The sequence below is a fragment of the Cheilinus undulatus genome, linkage group 15 (assembly GCF_018320785.1).
Source record: "Cheilinus undulatus linkage group 15, ASM1832078v1, whole genome shotgun sequence".
NCBI classification, from domain to species: Eukaryota; Metazoa; Chordata; class Actinopteri; order Labriformes; family Labridae; genus Cheilinus; species Cheilinus undulatus.
The window spans coordinates 21,635,738-21,655,318 of NC_054879.1; the positions used below are offsets into that span (position 1 = coordinate 21,635,738).

The following is a 19,581-nucleotide window of genomic DNA, read 5'->3' on the forward strand; positions in this document are numbered from 1 at the left end:
TGATGATTGCTAAAGTATTTCCTGATATTCCCCATCAGGTGTGTCTCCTCAGTCTGACAGTGTCTGATATTATTTTTTTGCCTGTCGCCTTTTTCTCATTTCTTTACACCATGAAACCAAAATGCTTCCACGCGTCAGATTTAAAAGTCTCTGGAGCCTCCACAGTCTCTAAATCTTTGACACTCGCTCTACTTTGCCGCATCCACCATTTTCACAATGTTAGATCAAGCCAGCGAGTAGAGTGCAAAGGATGACGGGTACACAAGGGCCGGTGGTAACTGTAGTTCCCGCTTCCCTTCACTCTTCTTCACTAAAAACCTGCACTTTTATCCTGAACACCCACATTCTGAAACTGTCACATGTCCTCAACGACACTGAGACGCTTCTGTCACCGTGACAACATGACATTGGTGATACTGTCACATCTCTACATTTTGGTTTACTTTGATGCACAGTGCTGATGTACTTTGAGTTTATTTCCCTCTGTAAGAACTGATGAATGTTTTTATACCAGTGACATGATCAAATTAACAGAACATATCAGACTATAGCAGCATTGATAAACTGATCTTAGAAAATACAGAAAATATCATGTAATCTCTCTGAGATTAACTCTAGTATTACTGCTCTCTTCACCAACAGGCAAATTCCAAATTCTAATGTCTGTGGTTTTGCATGCATGCTGCAGTTTTGCTCTAACCGATGGCTGCTCTTGTCTGCGAGATCTGTCTGAAGCAAAGAGCAGTGGAGTGCAGCCCTGAGCAGCTGGAGATGAGAGAATATGGGAGAACTATGACTTCATACAGGAAGTAGACGTTTGAAGACCACAGCCCATTCACTGCAAGTTTGCCTGTTCTGCTGGATTTCTGACCATTACTGTCGCCTCATTAAAATGAAAATATATGATAAAGTAAAAAATGCTCTGATAACTCATACATGTTCCCACTTTCATATCTGTTCTCTATCCAAATGTGTTACTATGAAGATAATTCTGATTAAAAAGGTTTTAATCTTTATTCCTGAATAAGTTCACTACTTAAATCAAACATCAGGCTTTATTTACCTACTCTAATTTAAGTCTGCTCAGGTTCAAACGCTTAGAGGAATCCTGTCTCTGTTTCTGCTGCAGAGCTGTACGTGCCTCTCCTTCATTCTTCATCTCAGAAATAACTCCCACATTCCTGAACGAGAACAAATCTCCAGAGACGGACTGATCTGAACTTCAGACAAATACTCCAAAAGAGGCAGAGAGACACACCCAGAGAGAGGGAGGACGGGGGGAGGAGGAAGTGAAGGAGAAAAAGAGGAAGATAACGGAGAGAGGAAAATCCAAATTAGTGTACAGAAAAGTTAAAGAGAACAGATCCTCCTCCTGAAATAGTCCATCTTTGATGCTGCTGGGGTTGTGTTGGTTTTGTCTTGTTGCTATTGTTATGCTCCAGAATTTTCTACCACTCTGATCGCTCTACAGATAATTCAGGAGGTCGGCTGTGAGGCTGCCATAGTGCATCCTGTTACTACAGATGTTTCTATCATTTTTTACTGACTACAGGTTTGGACCATCCATAGGTGAAAACCATGACTGAGAGAGATAGAAACTGTGTCCTATAGCAGCCCACTCCTTACTGAAGCATGGTTGTGTTTCATTCTCCAACAAGACCATACCCACATGCACAAATCATACTCAGACCACCTCTTCAAGAAGACTCAGACTTGGTGCCCAAGTTCGCTTACCCTGGCATCAGGTGTAATCAGGGTGGAGTCAGGGTCCCTCATCTGAACCCACCCTACCCTAAGGCTCAATCTTAACAATCTTGGCCCTCCCATTTAGACTTACCCCTATGCACATTTGCATCCTGATTCTAGTGGATGGAGGGGCAGGGTGAAGCATGCATGGCCAGAATGACGAGAGAAACATCACCAAGATTCAAAAACTACATCAACATTCGAGCATCATAATGTAATGCTGTTTCAATACATTAGTCATATAAACCCATCTGATCTGAGTGAATAACCCGGTTGGAAGACTCTTCTAACTCTAACAGGCATGAACTTTTTTTACTTTAATGTAAGTTTTACATCATATTTGGACGTTTTAAAATCTCTTTTGATGGATTAATCTAAAAAATCTCCAGCAGAAGTCTGACACCACATTCAGTTTTCACCTTTAACATGTCAAAACATGAGAGAGAAATCAGGGAGGTTAATCCATCAGCCAGCAGATATTGTGTGATTGTCAGCTGACAAAATGACTATGGAAGCCAGCAGGGTCGAGTTTATCAGCGTACCTGCAGGATGGGATGACTGTCACATGGTTTACAGACTTCATCTGAGCTGGAGGTAAATGCTATACCAGCAGAGTCCAACAGTAGTGATGTCTGAACACTGAGACATTTATCATTTCAATAGTCAAATACAGCAGTAAACTCATGCAGACAGTATGAATAGTAAAGGAGCTTCATGTACTGCATGTTTTTTGTGTTAGTGTGCAGGAGTTACCTGTAGTTTATCACTGATTTATGCCTCTATCTCACACCTGTCTGTACAAACAGATGTAGTTGCTAATGCCATTTGTTCCAGATTTCTTCTTTTCTTTTTTCCCTTTAACCCAACAATATCTGTTTGTGTTTTTACCCCCCAAAGTCTGCAGGATTATAATTCTATAAACCTAAAACATCAGCAGTATGAGGAATGAAGGCAAAATTTCAGCAGAAATGATATTTAACAAACAGATCAGACTGAACAAACACAGCTGTGAGTCCTCGCAGCAGATATTCAGGTCAGATGTTTAAATGTTTAAAAACCACAGAAGAAACAGTATGAATGAAACTAGCTGAATTATTAACCACTTATTCATTGTCTTCTTCTGCTGCAGCTCAGCGCTAACACTGAAACACTAAATATCAGTGTTATGGAGCACAATTCACCTGCAGCAGGTAGCACCGAGCTGAGAACAGGGGAGGGTATGTGGGGGTCAGAGAGGATTATGGGAAGTCTGCAGGCGCCTGGACGTCGACGTCTGGAGCTTCTGTTTAGTTTGAGAACAATGAGGCAGGAAACATCTGCACAACCCAGATCCAACGGACATACAACAGATACTTTAGAATGACCCAAAACAGCAAAAACAATGACACAACACCACAGAATCAACCAACATACCCTAACAGGATCCGTTATAGTGACTAACGACAAAACAACACAACATCTACACAAAATAACCCATGTGATTGGCTGGTTGGTACTTGCCACAATGAGCAGTTAAAAAAGGTCTACTTAAAAATGTACCTAAAATCATATACATAGATGTAAATATACCCTTAAATTTAAAAATATATATTTCAAACAACATGCCTGTAATCCTGTGGTTATGTCCCATATGAAAATATCATGAGCTGCAGTCTAAAGTCATAGAATCATTAAATCTTGTTACCATTTGATTTTTTTTAACAAAGTAATCTTAAATTATTTTCTTTTCCTTCAAGGGCTTTAAAGTGTAGTCATTTGAACAGTTTAAATAGCTATGTGTGTGATGTATTAGAGCATACATCTGGAAATAAATACTGAATTAAGGGAAAAGAAATGCTTGAATTTTTAAGATTTTCTAAGAAAGACTTTCAAAGATCCTTAAAGTTTTAGATAATCAAGTCCTAGAAGATTTTTTTGAGAATTCAATTTGAAAATGACTTACTTTTTTTTTTTTTTTTTTTTTTTAAAGAGAGTTTTTAAACTCTTTTTAAAATACCTGGGTTTCACATGATTGAGTTTTGGTAACAGGGTTGCACCAAACACTGGATACTAAAAAAAAAATCCAAGAAAAATGTTGTCTTTGATGCCTGAGCAGGACCATCACATTTTTGATGGGTTATTACCTGCAGATTTTAAAAAATATATTAAAAATGTGCACAACAAAAAGTTGATTTTTCAAAAGTTTTGGCAGCTAAATTGTCCTCCAATTCTGGAGTGACCCTCAGAAGTGACAATTTTAGTGTAGACATCTCTGGAAGCCATCAGAGCTGACTGAACCAAGTTGTAGCAGCTTAAATCAAGACGTCTGATGATGTTTCTTGTTCTGTTCAGGAAATTGCAAACTGCTGTTTTTCTGGGCGTGGCAAGCTGATAATTGTGAACAGTGAAATTCGGAATCTGGTTTTCATAGGCTTTAACGGCCTGCAAAAATGTGTTCAGAGTGAAATATTTCATTAGATAAAATCATGCTAAACACTCCTTTCTCACCTGCCATCACCTGAGTGGGATGCACACTGCTATATGAGCTAATCCATGAGAAATCCAAGGCTGCAACAGTTAAATGTCTGAGTGGAAAATAAATGATTTTCTGCAGATGTTTTCTTTAAAACAGCACTGTGCTAGCAAAGGATTTTTGTGTTTACATGTGCCTTGAAATAGCTCAGCCAGGCTACGATGGTGATGTTAACCAGGGTTCAGTGATGAATCACCCTCGTGCATCCTCATACAGTTCAATTTTATACATTATCATGACACTTGGAACAAACAAAGGGAAAACAATGAAAACGCAATTCTATCCTTCTACTGTAGAGTTATTGTGCAGCAACTAAAGGTAAAAATCACTTCATGCAGTCATTGAGTGGAAGCCATGCATCAGCTCATCCTGTTGCAGCACCATGAAATGATTTTTACTGTAGATGCTGCAGAGTGGCTTGTCATGAATATTTGGTGTAAACTGAGGTCATTAAGTTAGAAATGGGACTGAAATGGGACCACTGGTAAACAGCCTCCAAATGTCAATGAGCTCAAAGCCTCCCATCCACAGTTTTCATGACACAAGATTTTTATTCCTTGATTTACAAACAAAATCAATCAATATTAATTCTCCAAAGTGGACATCCAAACTCATGCTGACTGCACACAAACACTGGCAGAGTTTCTGCAGGGAAAGTGTTGCTTAAGATCTTCTGCAGTTCAGACAACATGATGATGAATTCATTCTTTTTCTGCTAGGGTTTTACTACCCTACATGTTTTTTTTATCTTTAGACCAGTTATAAAGTATAAAACACTAACAGCTAATTTTGACCCAATGATTAAACTCTTATTTTATTATGTGTGCCTCTGTTTAGATCTTGTTTCCAGATAGCGTTGATGAGCTTCTGAATCCTCACTCTTTGTTTCTGTCAGCGTTTCTCTCTCTCGATGAGACTTCACAGCCATCGTTGGGCTGATGTCAGAGAACAGACTGTAATTTGCGTGAGGTTGTAAACACTGGTTAGAACCATTTTTAGACACTGCAGCACGGAAAAGAAGATAATAAAAGGTGGTGAGAGAAAATACAGTGTCAGAGCCAGTCGAGGCTGCAGCGTTCGTGTCTTGAGTCCACATTTGTTTTTGTGTTTCTTCTGTCAGGATCACCCTGAAACTACCGCTCACGGCATGACGGCTGAAGATAATTAGAAACCAGGGAGGAAACCGTCAGAGAAACACAGACCTGCTCTCTGTTCCTCATGAAAAACAGGGGCGTTTTTACATGAGATTGTTTTATACTGTGGCAGGTAGGATTGTTCCCCTTTATTCAGATCGAACCTCAGAGAGGTTTACTTTGCATCGTTTTGTTTTGCTGTTTTTTTTTTACTGAACATTCAGTCCACGACAGACCGTACCAACTTGACCATTCCTAAGAACATGTGGCCAGAACGTCTTGGTGCTTTTCTTCTGTTGAACCAAACCCAAGCTGAACCAAGACCCAAAAGCCAAGGTACAGACCAGACTGTGACCTATGGAAACCATGACACCCCTAGTAGGAGGCAGTATACATGCAGTTTGATTGTAAATCCACCACAAATGAGAAAAATACGAAGAGTCCATCCTAATTCTAGGGATGTCTTCATTATAATAGTTGCCAACAATGCACCTTTTCCTACTTCCACAGCTCCCTACAGCTCAGAGGATGGCATGGACCCATGCAGCATGGATACAGACAGGAGATATTTAGGACAGGTGACTAAAGGATGCACTCACACTGTGCAATCCATACTGTGCCTGGGCACGTTTCAACCTAAAGTCCAGTACATATGATGACATGATGTGGATGTGATGTATTCAGATGTTCATGAAAAGAGGGGCGATTTTGGTAAATCCTGATTTGCAGTATTAAAAAACTGAAATATCTTCAAAACAAGTATCACCCACCTTTGTAATTAAAGTAAAGGAGAATGTTAATATATGTAACATTAAAAGATGAGCTTCAGAGCGCACAAACACCAGCCAGCAGCTGCACACTCAGCAGACACTCTGACAGACAGAGAGACACTGAAAGAGACCACAGGATTTTTCTAGAGAGTGACAGAGAACTATGCATTTTGTTTCATCCGAATTAACACGTTTCCAAAGATTTTATCAGAGAAACATCTACGCACAGCTCCAGTTAGACATTTTGTCCTATAATGGAGCCCAGTCCTGTCCATATTTCAGACCAGTTCCTGTCATAGTCCAGTCTTAACTAATGTGACAGATTTTTGCTTTGTAAAACAAAACATCTTCCCTTGATTGAGCCACAGACAGCTGCTCGCTGGATAACCTTCATTCGTAACTGACACTTTCCCACATATTCAGACAAGTGTGTGCCTGGGTTAATGCCTGACTGATTTAATCCCTGATTTATAGAAAAAAAAATGTCGCCAAGAAGCAAAGTTGTGTTCTTGATCTCCTTCATTTGATTTTAAACCTGAACATTTGATCCTAATCTGGACAGAGGACACAAGAAGTCCGCTTGTTTGGTTGAGGAGCAGCGCTATAAGGCTCCAAAATTACTCAGAGAGAGATAACCCAGTTCATGGCACATGCAGGGATGTCAGGAGGATTCAGATAGTGTACACACAGAGGAACAACTGTAGAGGCTCATATGAGTTTAAATTTGGGGTTTCATTCAGCAGGAGAAGTCTGGAGCTCTATGAGCTGATCAGGATCCGTATTAGGCGCTCTGGTGAGAGATAAATCTCTGCTATGACCCTCTCTCTCTCTCCCCTCACTTGACTATGTGTTAACACACTGATCCCAGATCAGGTGAAATACCCCGGTGTCAGATCAGATATTGTAGATGCGTGGAGTATCTGTGCTCAGACCTGGATCAGTGAGCAGTGTGAGTGCAAGCCAAAAGGGGGACTGGGGAGGGGGGGTCTGATGGCTTAGTATGAGTACAGATTTCCAAGTGTAAGTGAACTCTAAAATTCTGCTTGCTGATGAGTACTCAGGCGGTTACTTTACTAGAACTCATTTGTTTGTAGTGATACTGACCAAAGAAGCAGACTAATGGTTCAAGTGTGCCTGGATCCAGATCCAGCTCCCTGCTGTCAAACCAGTCTAAGATGTGCATTTAGCTGGCTTTGTTTTGTGTGGAGTTTAATGTCAAATAAAATAATTCCTCTAAATGTTCTGTTTCTCAGTGCTGATGATTTACTGCCATCTTCTCCTTAAAAACAGACAGACATCTTCATATTTATAGCAGAAAGACCAAAAGAGAGCTCCTCTATGCTCAGACAACTGAATGTGTTCTTTAAAAAGCTTTGTCAGTACCACATGAACACAGACGGCGAAGAGTGTTTGTTCTTTTTATAGATTTTCATCCTGTCTGTGTTAACAGCCTCCTGTGTGGCTGTTAAACCGGTTTAAACCTCTTTATTTATGTCAGAACATTAAAACTACACAGACCAAGACGCCATCAGTCTTTTTGAATGGGGCTCTAACTCCACACATGTTACAATCTTTTGTTTTTACTATGAGTTTTGAGGTTTTCTTGTATTTAACAAGGTTAAAATTCACTTTACCAGTTAGGCTGAGAGACTGACTCGTGACCAGTCCAGGATATGACCCTGATTCTGGTTCAGTGATGGCTGGGGTCAGCTCGAGACCCCAGAGACCCTGAACAGGGTGACTGGTGTAGACAATGGATGGATGGGTAAGCAGGGGGATTTTGTTTAAAGAAGATAAGTATTGATGGGTCTTCTGTTATTATCCAGAATATGTAAGTATTCATTAATGCTTTTATTTTGATAGGACCACTCTGGCATCATGTGATGGACAGAGAAAGGTGAAAGGTTTGTGACATCATGGTGAATAATCTAATCCACTGTAGAGCAATTAAACCAGATTATCACCACATAAATCATATGTTGAGTTTTACCAGCTGATTTGGGGATAAAAAACCTCTACTGAGGAGCCTCTGTCTGACTTTCCAGTCAAAGCTGAACTTTTCTCTCATTTGTGTATCAGTGGAAGATTGGCTCAGTCAGCCTTTACCTGGAAACACCTGCCACTCTGGTTCCTATACATTCTAAATCTACATGCTGTGAATAAGCGTAGAGGCTCTGTTTCACTCACAGGTTTCCTTGGCTCTCAGCTTTGATTCATATGTACATAAAGATAGAAAATTATCGGAGCAGACAGAGATCAATCTGATTTGTTAGATCAGCAAACAGCACTCACACAAACATTACAGCAGCCATAGAGAGACCACCGAGAATTGTGCTGATCTCCAAAGCTCCTCAGGTCCTGATTAGACCTCCGTGCCTACACAGCAGATATCGACTGACAGCCCCCCTCTGCAGGATCAACGCTCCAGGCTGTAAAGCCAAATGCCTGGAGCAGCAGAGAGGAGATAACACAAAGACAGACAGAGTTCTGGGAAGAAATCCTCCAGCAGGAGGATGCAGACACAATCACAGCTATCAGCTCAGACATGAGGACAGAAGACCAGGGCTGGGAGATATGGACCAAAACCCCGTCTCAGAGTACAATAGCGTCTGGATATTATTTCAGTAAAGAAATAACAAATGACTGTCCCCATAGGAACTATAAACTCTGGTATGACTGTGTTTGAATCAAACTATACTGAATCCACTTTTTCAAAAGTTCCCAACAAAGGACTGTCATTTGGGGAGAGATTGTTGGTATATTATATAGTATATTTATTAGTGCTGTCAACTGATTAAAAAAATGAATCAAGTTAATCACATCACTATGCTTTGTGACCCACTTTTGGGTCCCAACCCACCAGTTGAGAACCACTGATTTAGAGGATGTTGTCATGTTTAAACATCGGTGTAACACTCCAACTCTGCCTACATTTTCTCTCCTCAAAACAGATCAGCGTTTTTCTAACAGGTGACTCCTCCTGCCTAATAAAAACACTCCTCTCTGAACAGTAGATGCCAGCATTAAATTGACTGGACACAACTTATTATCAGTGGCTACCAACATCTGTTCATGCCAATGGCTGGTGTTTAGTAGGGCCAATATCAGCCAATACTGATGTTAAACTGATGCATCTGTGCAGCCCTACCATGCACGATTAGCAGCGACTTCAATACTCTACTCACTGATGGGAACCCCACATCTGAGGATGGTTACATTCATATCTTTCATGGACTGTGCCTGAATACACATGAATCAAGACCTAGACCACCTCTTCATATGTACTTAAGTACACTTGTGTTCATTTGGACCAAATGAACTGGACTCAGTGGTTGATTGTACTCTAATCCAGGCCCAGGTCCCTACTATGGAACCAAACAAAAAAGATGAAATTACAAAGACAGTGTGATCCTGAGTCATACAGTATACTTGACTTTTCTAAATTGCACAACTTGTAAATATTTGGAAGATTGTGTAGAACTAATTAGAAGCTGTGAAAACTATAATTTTGTGCAGTTTAGACCCTTTCCAGAAGGATTCCTGCAGTTCCTCATGATTAAAAGCAATAAAATGCCCAATACTGGGTGTGTAGGGCCTCTACTATTGTTGCTGTGGTATCAAACAAGTATATATATATATATATATATATGTCATCTGATTTTCCTATTATTATTAATGCCTCTTAATTCCAACGAGGTAAATCAAAAATAATCCATATTTAGACTAAATATTTCAAATGGATTTTTACATGATCAATAAGTTACTACTAAAATAAACCATATAACCATTCATATTTTCCTACTCTTTATTTCATTAAAAAAACATCTGTCTTAAAAAATCTGGTATGTTTCCTAGCCCCACAAGAGACACAGCACAGACCCACAATGTAAAAAAGGAACCGTGATTTGCATTTTTCCAAACAATGACTCAGAGAAAATGCAAAGTCAGAGCAGCAGAGGAGGAAGCCAAAGCTGTAACTCACCGTCAGGAGTTCTTTCTGGAACGACTTCCTCTCTTTGCTGTCGGCGTTGTTGCAGTCCTCCTTCAGCCTCTCCAGCACAGATGCCACCCGCTCCGGCTCGCTGTCCAGCTCTGCCCGACAGAAGTGAGTCAGCGGTAGGTTCACATATCCCAAAGCATCAGCAAAAGCTCTCCAGTTCCCGATGTTCTCCATCAGTATTGTCCTTACTGAGGCGTAGATGTACGTGAGGAACTTGCAGGGCTTCAGTATCTGCTCCAGTAACAAAGACGTGGTAAGGTCTGGCCCACTGAAGTAGATGGGTTTAACCTTCCCTACCACCAGAACGTTCTTTGCATGGACAAATCCCATCTTGCCCTGATAAAATCCGATATACCACTCTTTAGTCCACAGCTGGCCCTTTAGTTTGATCTTTTCCTCGCTCAGCAGCGCCACAAAGTCTCCTTTTTTGTACTCAAGAAGGTACTGATTCTTCGTCTGTCTGACCACAGTTTTGATTAATTTTCCAAACTTGAGATTATTTATCCTCCGGTCCTGAAAAACTGGGTATTTGGTGGCAATGGCGAGAGGAGACAACAGAATTTTACCCACTTCCTTTTTCTTAAGAAAGCGTCGTTGCACAGATGTCTTTGGGCCAGCTTTGGGTGGAGGTGTCGGTGTTTGGACGCAGAACTGAGCCAGGATACAGTCCTGGTCGTCTTTCACCTGGATTCTTAATGTGAAATCAGAAACATCCTCTGCGTTTCGTGATGCGATGACGTAGACGAGCCGGCTAACCTTTCCAAGTTTAACCTGGAAGCCTCGCACCACCTTGGCCTGGTCACTGGACTTCACCTCATAGTTGGCCATGTTGGAATAAACGTCCACCCGAAGGTCCTGCGGCCTCGACAACACAAACTGATGTTTACCCCACAGCTGGAGCACCACTGATGGAGACGACTGCATCTGTTTACTCACATCACTCACCAGTAATGTCTTTGGAGCACAATCATGACCAAACAATGCCACAACAGTCTTAAAGGACGGGTGGATGTGTTTGGGACCATAAACCCCTAAAGTGATCTTTTTCACCACATGATCCCAAACAGTGGAGTCTGCAGATAAAGACCGGGACTGAGCCACCACACACACGTACATGCATGGCTCCAGGTTATCTAAGCACACCTGGACCGTGTCTCCATACAGGTATGCCTGAGGAACTGGCGTGTATGGCCCCTCTTTACAGTCACTCCTCACACAGAGGATTTCAGTGGTCTGCCGGCTCTCCTTCTTAACCACCACGGACACCTTCATCTCCAGGGTCACGGTGGTTTTGGTCTCCATATTGCTGAGTTTTATCTCCACCACTGGGCTCACGGTGGTGCAGCGGTCATTGTTCAGCTCCAGTGGTGGGTCCAGCAGAGCTTTGATTGAGATTTGCTGGGTGTCCCCTGGGGCCACATGGCCCTCAGGTATGTGGACACTGATGTTGGTGTCTGGAAGCTGGACGGCACCACCTGAACTGTCCAGCCTGCAGACGATGTTGGTCTCCACCGGCTGGGTTTGACCCCAGCCAGGATTCTGACCTAGTGAGTCCAGGTCGTGACAGGACCTGGCGAGCTTGCGGTGGGTGAGCCACGCTGTCCTGAAGTCCTCCCTGCTCTGGAACTGTTCAGGAGCAGGAGCTTTGAGGCCTCCAAAGAACCCAGACGTCTGAGGGGTGTCAGACTGAGCCTGCAGGATGGACAGCTCCGACAGACTGTAGGAGCGTTTGCTTCTAAAGAATGGGTTGTCTCTGCGCAGTGTTTGGCCCATCCCCACATTCATGTTAAAAATACCACTGCCAAATCCGTTGATGTCTGCGGTGCTGCTGGTGGAGTTTGGCACTGATGGAGTGAGCGTATCAAACAGGAGGAGGTCCACTGATTTCTCGTTACTGTTCTGATCCAGCGAGCTCTGAGGACCTCCATTTAGGAAAGGATTTGTTGAGGTATGAGTTGACCCAAAAGGATTTCCATTCTGAAACGTGGTTGGCTTCAGAATCACTCCTGCCCACTCTCCTAAAAGGTCCATCTCTTTGGCTGCTTCCTCGTTACATTCCCCCACTGTGTCGATCATCCCGCTGTCACTGAATGAGGAGTCTCTGAAGTTTATGGGCTGTACGTACGCTGCTGGGATGTAACCCATCTCTGTGTTGTTGTGGGCATACCACCACTCCCCTCCTGTAGAATCCAGGACGTACAGCCGGTCTCCTTTGGAGAACTTTAACGTGGTAAAGCTGGAGGGGCAGTAATCCTTGATTGCAACGACTTCCCTTGCAGCACCGAAGGAGGCTGTTGAGTCCAGTCGTAAGGCACTGGGAGAAGGCACTGAAAGAAGGGAACAGAGTTAGAAGGAAGAGGATATAGGCAGGAGGTAATTAAATAAGACTGGGCAATTTTGGACTCACAGAAACTTACATGATTAAATGTGCCTTCTCAAGAAAAACTAGAACTACCATCAGGCAGTTTAATGCCACTGTGGCCTCACTACCTATGGATCAGGGTTCCCCAGTTAGTTTTTCCTGGGGTCCAAAATTTTTCAAGGACAGAAAGCCAAGGGCCAAACATGATTTCTTGGATGTTCACACCCACACACTTTAAAATGGCAACCTGTATAAGTACATGTTTGAGCCACAACAGTCATTCTTATGCATGTCCGTTCTCTCTGAGTCCCCCTGACTTCCCTGTGCACCTCATGAAGTGGTGCATCTCCATGCGTAATTATGTCTGTGAGCTGCATGAAGACCAAAAATGCTGATCTCTCATGTCATAGGACAGCCTGTTTCCAGGTTAGGAATACATTTTCAGTTATAAATAATTTGTTTTATCGTTACGAGAGTAATTTTTTACCATAACTGCACGTCTTGTTGACATAAAATTACATCTTATGTAAATAAATGTAGATGATATTAGTTTGGCATTACAGATTCTTTATAATGAGGGATTAAATCAGGCTGACATTGAAATGAATCACCAAAGCAAGATATATGACTGCATTTGGAGCTGACGGACAGGGAAAGTGTTTGCTTTCCTGAGAGCAGCTGTTTTAATCCCCCACAGGGATAGAAGTTTGGTTTTACAAGGCAAAAACCTTAGACATTTGTTAAGGTCTGAGATGCAGAAAACTAGTCAGAGGTGCGGGAAGGGCTGGACTCTATGAGAGTCCGTGCAGCTGTGCACGGTGGTTAAATTCTTCATTTTCAACAAAATAATCAATATTAGATTAGACAATAAATACTTCTTCAGTTTTAAAAATCATGCAGTCTGTATCAGCCTCTTTTCGGGCAGCATGTTTGCAGAGTTAAGGTGATGAAGCACTCTGCTGTGCATCTTTTTTACGATGCTCCTCCCTGCTCTAAAGAGAGTTCATATCTAACTCCTTTATTGCATAGTATTATGACCTTTCCTTGCTATAACTATAGAAAAATCATGATAAATGAGTGAAAATTTGTATTTTAAACATCTAAGAGGCTAAAAATTAAAAATGAATATATTTTTTAAAATTTCCATCTTTTTTTTCCAAATGTCTCGCCAGATGAGATGACACCTGCTGGCGGGCCGGAAGTGGCCCATGGGCCGCCATTTTGGGATCGCTGCTATAGATGGTGCTCCGTTTGTAGTCATGGCAGTCTAGAGCAATAAAAACAGGCTCTAATTTCATGCACGTGCCTCACATGCATAAAGACGGTTTATCTCTTTAAAGGCTACGATATTGTCCAAGGATAACTTCAAACTCAGACTTGACATGGTGCAGAGTTAGAGGACAATCCCTTAAAGGAAGAGATCACATTCATAAGAAGGGGTTAAGCATGAGGCTAAGTGACCCTTGACCTCCAAAACTAAGTCAACTGAATAAATCAGTTTAAATTCTGATTGAACTACAGAAACACTTGCTGACCTTTAACATCCGTCAGACTGGCCTCTGACACGCCCTCACTTAGGTCGATCAGCGTCCCCTCTGATTTACAGCGAGGCAGAGACGTGTTGTTGGTGGCCGTGGCTCTGATTCGATGGGCGGCCATGTTTGTAGCCGTCACTGAGCTACACACGGCTTCTTTGAACTCCTGTGTTGGGTTTCCTTTAGGAGTGACCGAGTCAGATGTCAGCAACCTCCCATGATCTCTGAAAGACAGAAAACATGAAGAACACATCAAGACAGGGAACACTCCATTTTCCACTGAACAGGGTAGTCACAATGACAGATATTTGAACTTTGATATGACTTTGGTTCTGCTGATTTCAACATAGATTCAAGTTTTTTTAACAAAGAGGACTTGCTGAAAAATTGAGGGTGCAGATGAGGATGAGAACTGTTCTGCAGCAGCTACAGCCAGTGTCAGGAGAGCGTGCTACTATCAGAACAGTCAGAGATTTCTTTATCTAAGTCTGCAGTCAAAGGAACCACATTTTGATTTGATTTATGCACAATGCTGATGTGCACTGAGCTCATGTTCACCCTTGTAAGACCTGCTGAATGTTTTTGCACCACTGATTTTGGAAATAAATTTAGATTTTACATCACAGAACCCATGAGACTTGATGACTTTTTAATTTAGGTTTTAAAAATAGCAGAACCGAATCCTCAAGGGGCAAGGTTCTGGTCCTACTCATCACCATATTCAGAAAGTCAAGTGGACTTCATTGGATGTTTGCAGACGATGTCACATCACTGCTAAGAACTTCCGATGGGAGGCAGGAAGGGATTTCTGCATACAGACAAGCTATCTGCTCCTTTTTTACTTTCTTTTGTGAAGAGCTACCAAATTTCCCCCGTATTGGGCTGTTTATGACTAACATTTGCTCACATTGAAAATAATCTTGAGCTACGTTTTAATCCTGAAGGTGGTGACACAACAGCTCATGGAAAAACGGCAGCAGAGTCAGACAGCGTTCACATATAGTCAGTTTCCACCAAGCCGTCAGGTTTGGTCAGCCCACTTTGCCCCAGTACATCCTGATCCTTTTTTTATTTCCACAGCTCATGTTCATCCAGCCTTGCTCTGTGTGATGGGAAATCCTTCTCTTTTAAGAGATCTGGATCATTTGGCTAAGCTCTCTAACAAGATCCAGCCTTCAGGCTCCTTAAAAGCTCTTCATTTGGTACTAGTTTGGCTTTTTAAATGCAGATTCAATACCAATGAATAGCAGTGTAAAGATAATCCAATATGGATTGGTTAACCGATCTTGACGTGAGTCCCCGAAGATGTTTTAATTTGACTTTTCAATATTATTTTAACCCCTTGTTCTCCTGTACTAGCAGACACAGAGCTCTGTCCATCCAAATCTCTGTGTAACTTTAAATTTGTTTCAATTTGTGCTTCTTGGGAAAATTTGATATTTAGTTTGTACTGTTATTGGGATTAATAATGCTAAGGACGTTACAGGTACAAAAAGATGAACATTTACCAGTAAATACTCATTTTAATATTTACCTTCCAATTTAATGTCAAAGTAAGACAAATGGGCACCTGGGTGTGATGAAAACTTTCTTAAGCATAATTTCTGAATGTTAGCAGAGGAGGCCTGGCATTTAGTCTGTTTTATAAATAAGATCAAATAAACTTACCGGTAGATTGTTATGAAATTATCTTGTTTTCCCCTTTTTTGCTAATTTTTGTTAAAGCAAAAAGTTATTTTAATTCTATAGTCAGATTGTACTGGATCGAATCGGACCAAACCGAATCGAATTGGATCGGACTGAATCATACTGTATTTAAATTAATCGTCAGTGAATCAAATCGTAGTCTGTGAATCGAGATTCAAATCGAATCGTCTTGAGAAGGAGAGATCCACACCCCTGGTGATGAAGGATGGAAGAAAGGGAGAAGTGGCTCTGATACAGGAGCCAGCTCAAAGAACACACTCAATCATGAACAATACATCATTAGTCTCCATCAGTCTCATCCCCACAAGGTTTATAATCTTAATAGTGTATCAGCGTTTCCATTAAAAGCATGATTATGACCAAATGAGGGAGAAAAGCTGTTAAAGAGACTCAGCTAGCCTCTTAGCTCAGTCCTAGACTCCTCTAGACTCTGGTCTCCCTTCATCTGTCTTGACCTGTAGTAGGAGGTCTGCAGGACTAACTAATCAGTGATCTGGGCCCTGGTTTGCATTTGTTTTAGTGTGTGTTTTATGTCTATAGCTTTGGTAATTGTACAGTGTCTTGTCTTAGCAAAGAGGAAACACTTATAAACGAGATCCTTGATCTTGATCTGAGGTTCTTCCTGGTTGGATAAATCTAAATAAATCAAAGTCAGCAGTTTAAACTGTGGATGTGAATATGCAACTGAGTTAATAAGTCTCCTAAAACTCTCTGACCCTCTCAGGAGTTTTTATTCAGAATCAAACAGCAGTTTAAAAATCAACAAAAACAGAATAAATGAAGATTTCCAGCCGTGATCAGGCTGATGTCTAATTATTCTTCATAGATATGAAATGGTTTATTCATCACATTAGTTCATCCCTCTTTGATGCATGATTTATGTGATCTTTAACAGCAGTAAACTCCATCTTTAAAGAGTTTTCTCTTTAAATAAGCTCAGAGCTGTTGACTCTGATCTTGTTGGACTGAAGTTAATACTAAACAAACATCACAAACTATCAGTGCATGTTCCACAGGACTTCTACTAACCTCTAGATTTGTTTAGTGACTTTTTTCGGCCAAGTGAAAATAAAACAGATAAAGGTGGATGGAGGGAACCTGCAGAAATACATCAGAACGACTGGACTATGAACCACTACACAGCTGTGACATACTTGTGGTGCGTTTTAACATGTGGCACCAGCTTGGATCAACTCGACTGGACTCTAGTTCCAGGCCCTTTCTTTTCCATTACAGTATACTTTGATAGTTCCTCCTGGATGCAGGCAGGGTTATCATCAAGGTGGATGCGAATAAAACCATGAGCATGTGAGACAGTCTATCTGGTGGGCTAGGTTACATATAAAGCTTGTTTTGTTGTTCACACATTAATGAATTCAATTTTCCAATCCAAACAAAAAAGGTTGTTTCCCCCCCCACACGGCACTGGTTCTTTTGTAGTTTCGTGTAGACCATTATCCTCATTGCTCCAAGTCTGAGCCTTTTTCCTTTCTGCTTGTCTTCTTGTCATCATTACTTTCTCTGCCATTCATTCCCTGTAAAGCCATCAGATCATTTTAAAATGTGCAGTATCAAATAGTACCGGCTGTATGCCCAGTATTAGAGTAAAAAAGGAGGCTAAAGGAGTCTAAAAGGCAGATGTGGGTCAGTGGAACAGCAAGGTTAGGGAGACACCACACTCTTTATCAATCCATAATTCATCACCGTGTCAGACCGAGGAAGACTCTCTGCTCAGAGAGGAAGATGGTGAAGAGTTCACTGGTGACACTTCTACACATTGACCAACTCTACTCACAAAATAGGAGAGTTTTAACAGAATAAAGAGGGATGCAATAATCTGATACTGGTTTGAGATTTCGGTCCAATTTAGACTAAAGCCTCCTACAGACTCTGGGTTTTTAGCAGCCATATAAGTTTCTAGCATGCTACACTGTGTGACACGAATCTCATTGGACAGTATGCAGACTGTAGGATGACAGCTCCCACTAAACACAGCTGAATTGCAGGTAAGTCATACACTGATACGCAAGAAATAAACACCATCAGTGTGCGTCATCCATTTACGCCACCAGCGCCATAGTAAACAATGAAGCAAAGCAACAACAAAGCCGTTGTACCTGTTAGAAAGTTATCGATATCGAGAATATCAAAAACATCGAGAATTTCCTGTCTCACAGTGAGACGTAGGACCGCAGTTTTAGAGCTACAACCAAAGATATCACCACGGTTGGTCATCTTTGGTTTCAAAAGCCGAAAATCACACAAAGTATAAAGCTCTAAATACCTGGATCAGGAATCCTGACAAGGCACCAATCGTTGAAGGTGATCTAAACTCAGTTCTATGATATTCTGTGTAACTAGCATGAATGTCTGCTTCCTCACTGCTCTCAGACCTCCAACAGGCCTGTGTAAAGCATGGGGGGAAGATGACAACAAAGATTATGGATGTATTTCAAATTAGTTACTCCAAGAAGTGCAACAAATATGAGCAATCTGTGTACAATTCATGGGTGGAGGTTTAAACAAAGAAGGCAGACAACATGAGATGAGACCAGATCAGACCAGGCTAGGGTTGGGTATCCTTTGGGTTTTCAAATGTCTTTAAACCTGCATTTCCCATCTTATACTTCTCTCCTCTACTCTGTTGCTATGTAACACCGAGAAACTGTCTATATCAAGGATAGCTTTAACTAGAACTTTCCACATGGCCACAAGGGGGACAAAGTGACAGCTAATCGCACTCTGCCATGTGCTGACAAGGTGTTCAGCACATGGCTACACCTGCAAAAGCCTGTCCTAAAAATATGTTGCTTATATGTTAACATGGTAGGGCTGTCATGATACTAGAATTTAAACTTCGATTTACCAGTAAAATCATTTATGAAGAAATGAACAAACCAGCTAAGATCTAGCCTCTCAGTATTGGGTCATTCTTGTTTTTAATTAACAACAAATGTAAGTAAACTATTAGATTGTCTCAGTTGGACATGTTGTATGGATTTGGTACTGACATATTGCCAAAGAGGCCTGCAATTTTTGATGTATTCATTCCTTTTCCATGCATTACTTGAGATACAGAGGTACTTTTTATGCATGATATGCAGCCTTGAATGATAAAGTAAACAAGCAAATCATCTAAGAAGAATAATACAATGTTGTAACCCTGCTCATAAGTCCATCCTAATGTCAGCCAGCTCTGCTCTCTCTGACTGTATGACGTCTGGATCTCTCCCTTTGAAGTGGGGGGGGGGGGGGGGGGGGTGTCAGCTGTAAACTGTGGGTGGTCTGCAGCATATATCCAACCCTGGGTGTAATGTTTCCCTTCCTCCAAAGAACAATGGAGGGTGGGGCGTCCTGCATGTAAATCAGCAGTGAGACTATGAGTGTGAAAGAGCACATGTTGGTGTTAAACATCTCTGAGAGGCTCCAGCTCTCCCTTTCTGCAGACTTTAACTGTTTACTTTCACCAGGAGGGGAATGAACACGGAGGGAGCTTGCCCTAATGTCGGGACTTTCCTCAGCAACTCAGACACAAGATCTCAGAACACAAAGATCAGTGAAACAAAGACGTTAGGAACCCAATCCTGCAGCTGGTCTGAAGTTTTTATGGCTCATGGTGGAGGTTTAATTGCAGGAGGATGTGGGAGACAGGAGAAAAGGTCTTAACTAATAAAAGATGGACCCGAGAAATTACATCAGTCTGCTCTTCTGCTGTGTTATATCATACTTAGAGTTTTGTCTGATCATAGAGACTAGCTTTCTGGGTTTATTATGACTCAAAACACACTCAGTTAAAACCAGAAGACCACCAACAGG

At 41.5% G+C, this 19,581-nt stretch overlaps 1 protein-coding gene across 1 annotated transcript in view; it reads right to left on the reverse strand.

Moving 5' to 3' along the window:
* Positions 1–19,581, reverse strand: part of LOC121522465 (SH3 domain-binding protein 4) — a 46,420-nt gene that overhangs the window by 8,747 nt on the left and 18,092 nt on the right. The window contains exons 2-3 of the mRNA XM_041806891.1: positions 14,059–14,282; positions 10,144–12,488 (exon numbers count right to left, since the gene is read on the reverse strand). Coding sequence (XP_041662825.1) covers positions 10,144–12,488; positions 14,059–14,182 — 2,469 coding nt within the window. The 5' untranslated portion in view covers positions 14,183–14,282. The remainder of the gene's footprint in view (positions 1–10,143; positions 12,489–14,058; positions 14,283–19,581) is intronic.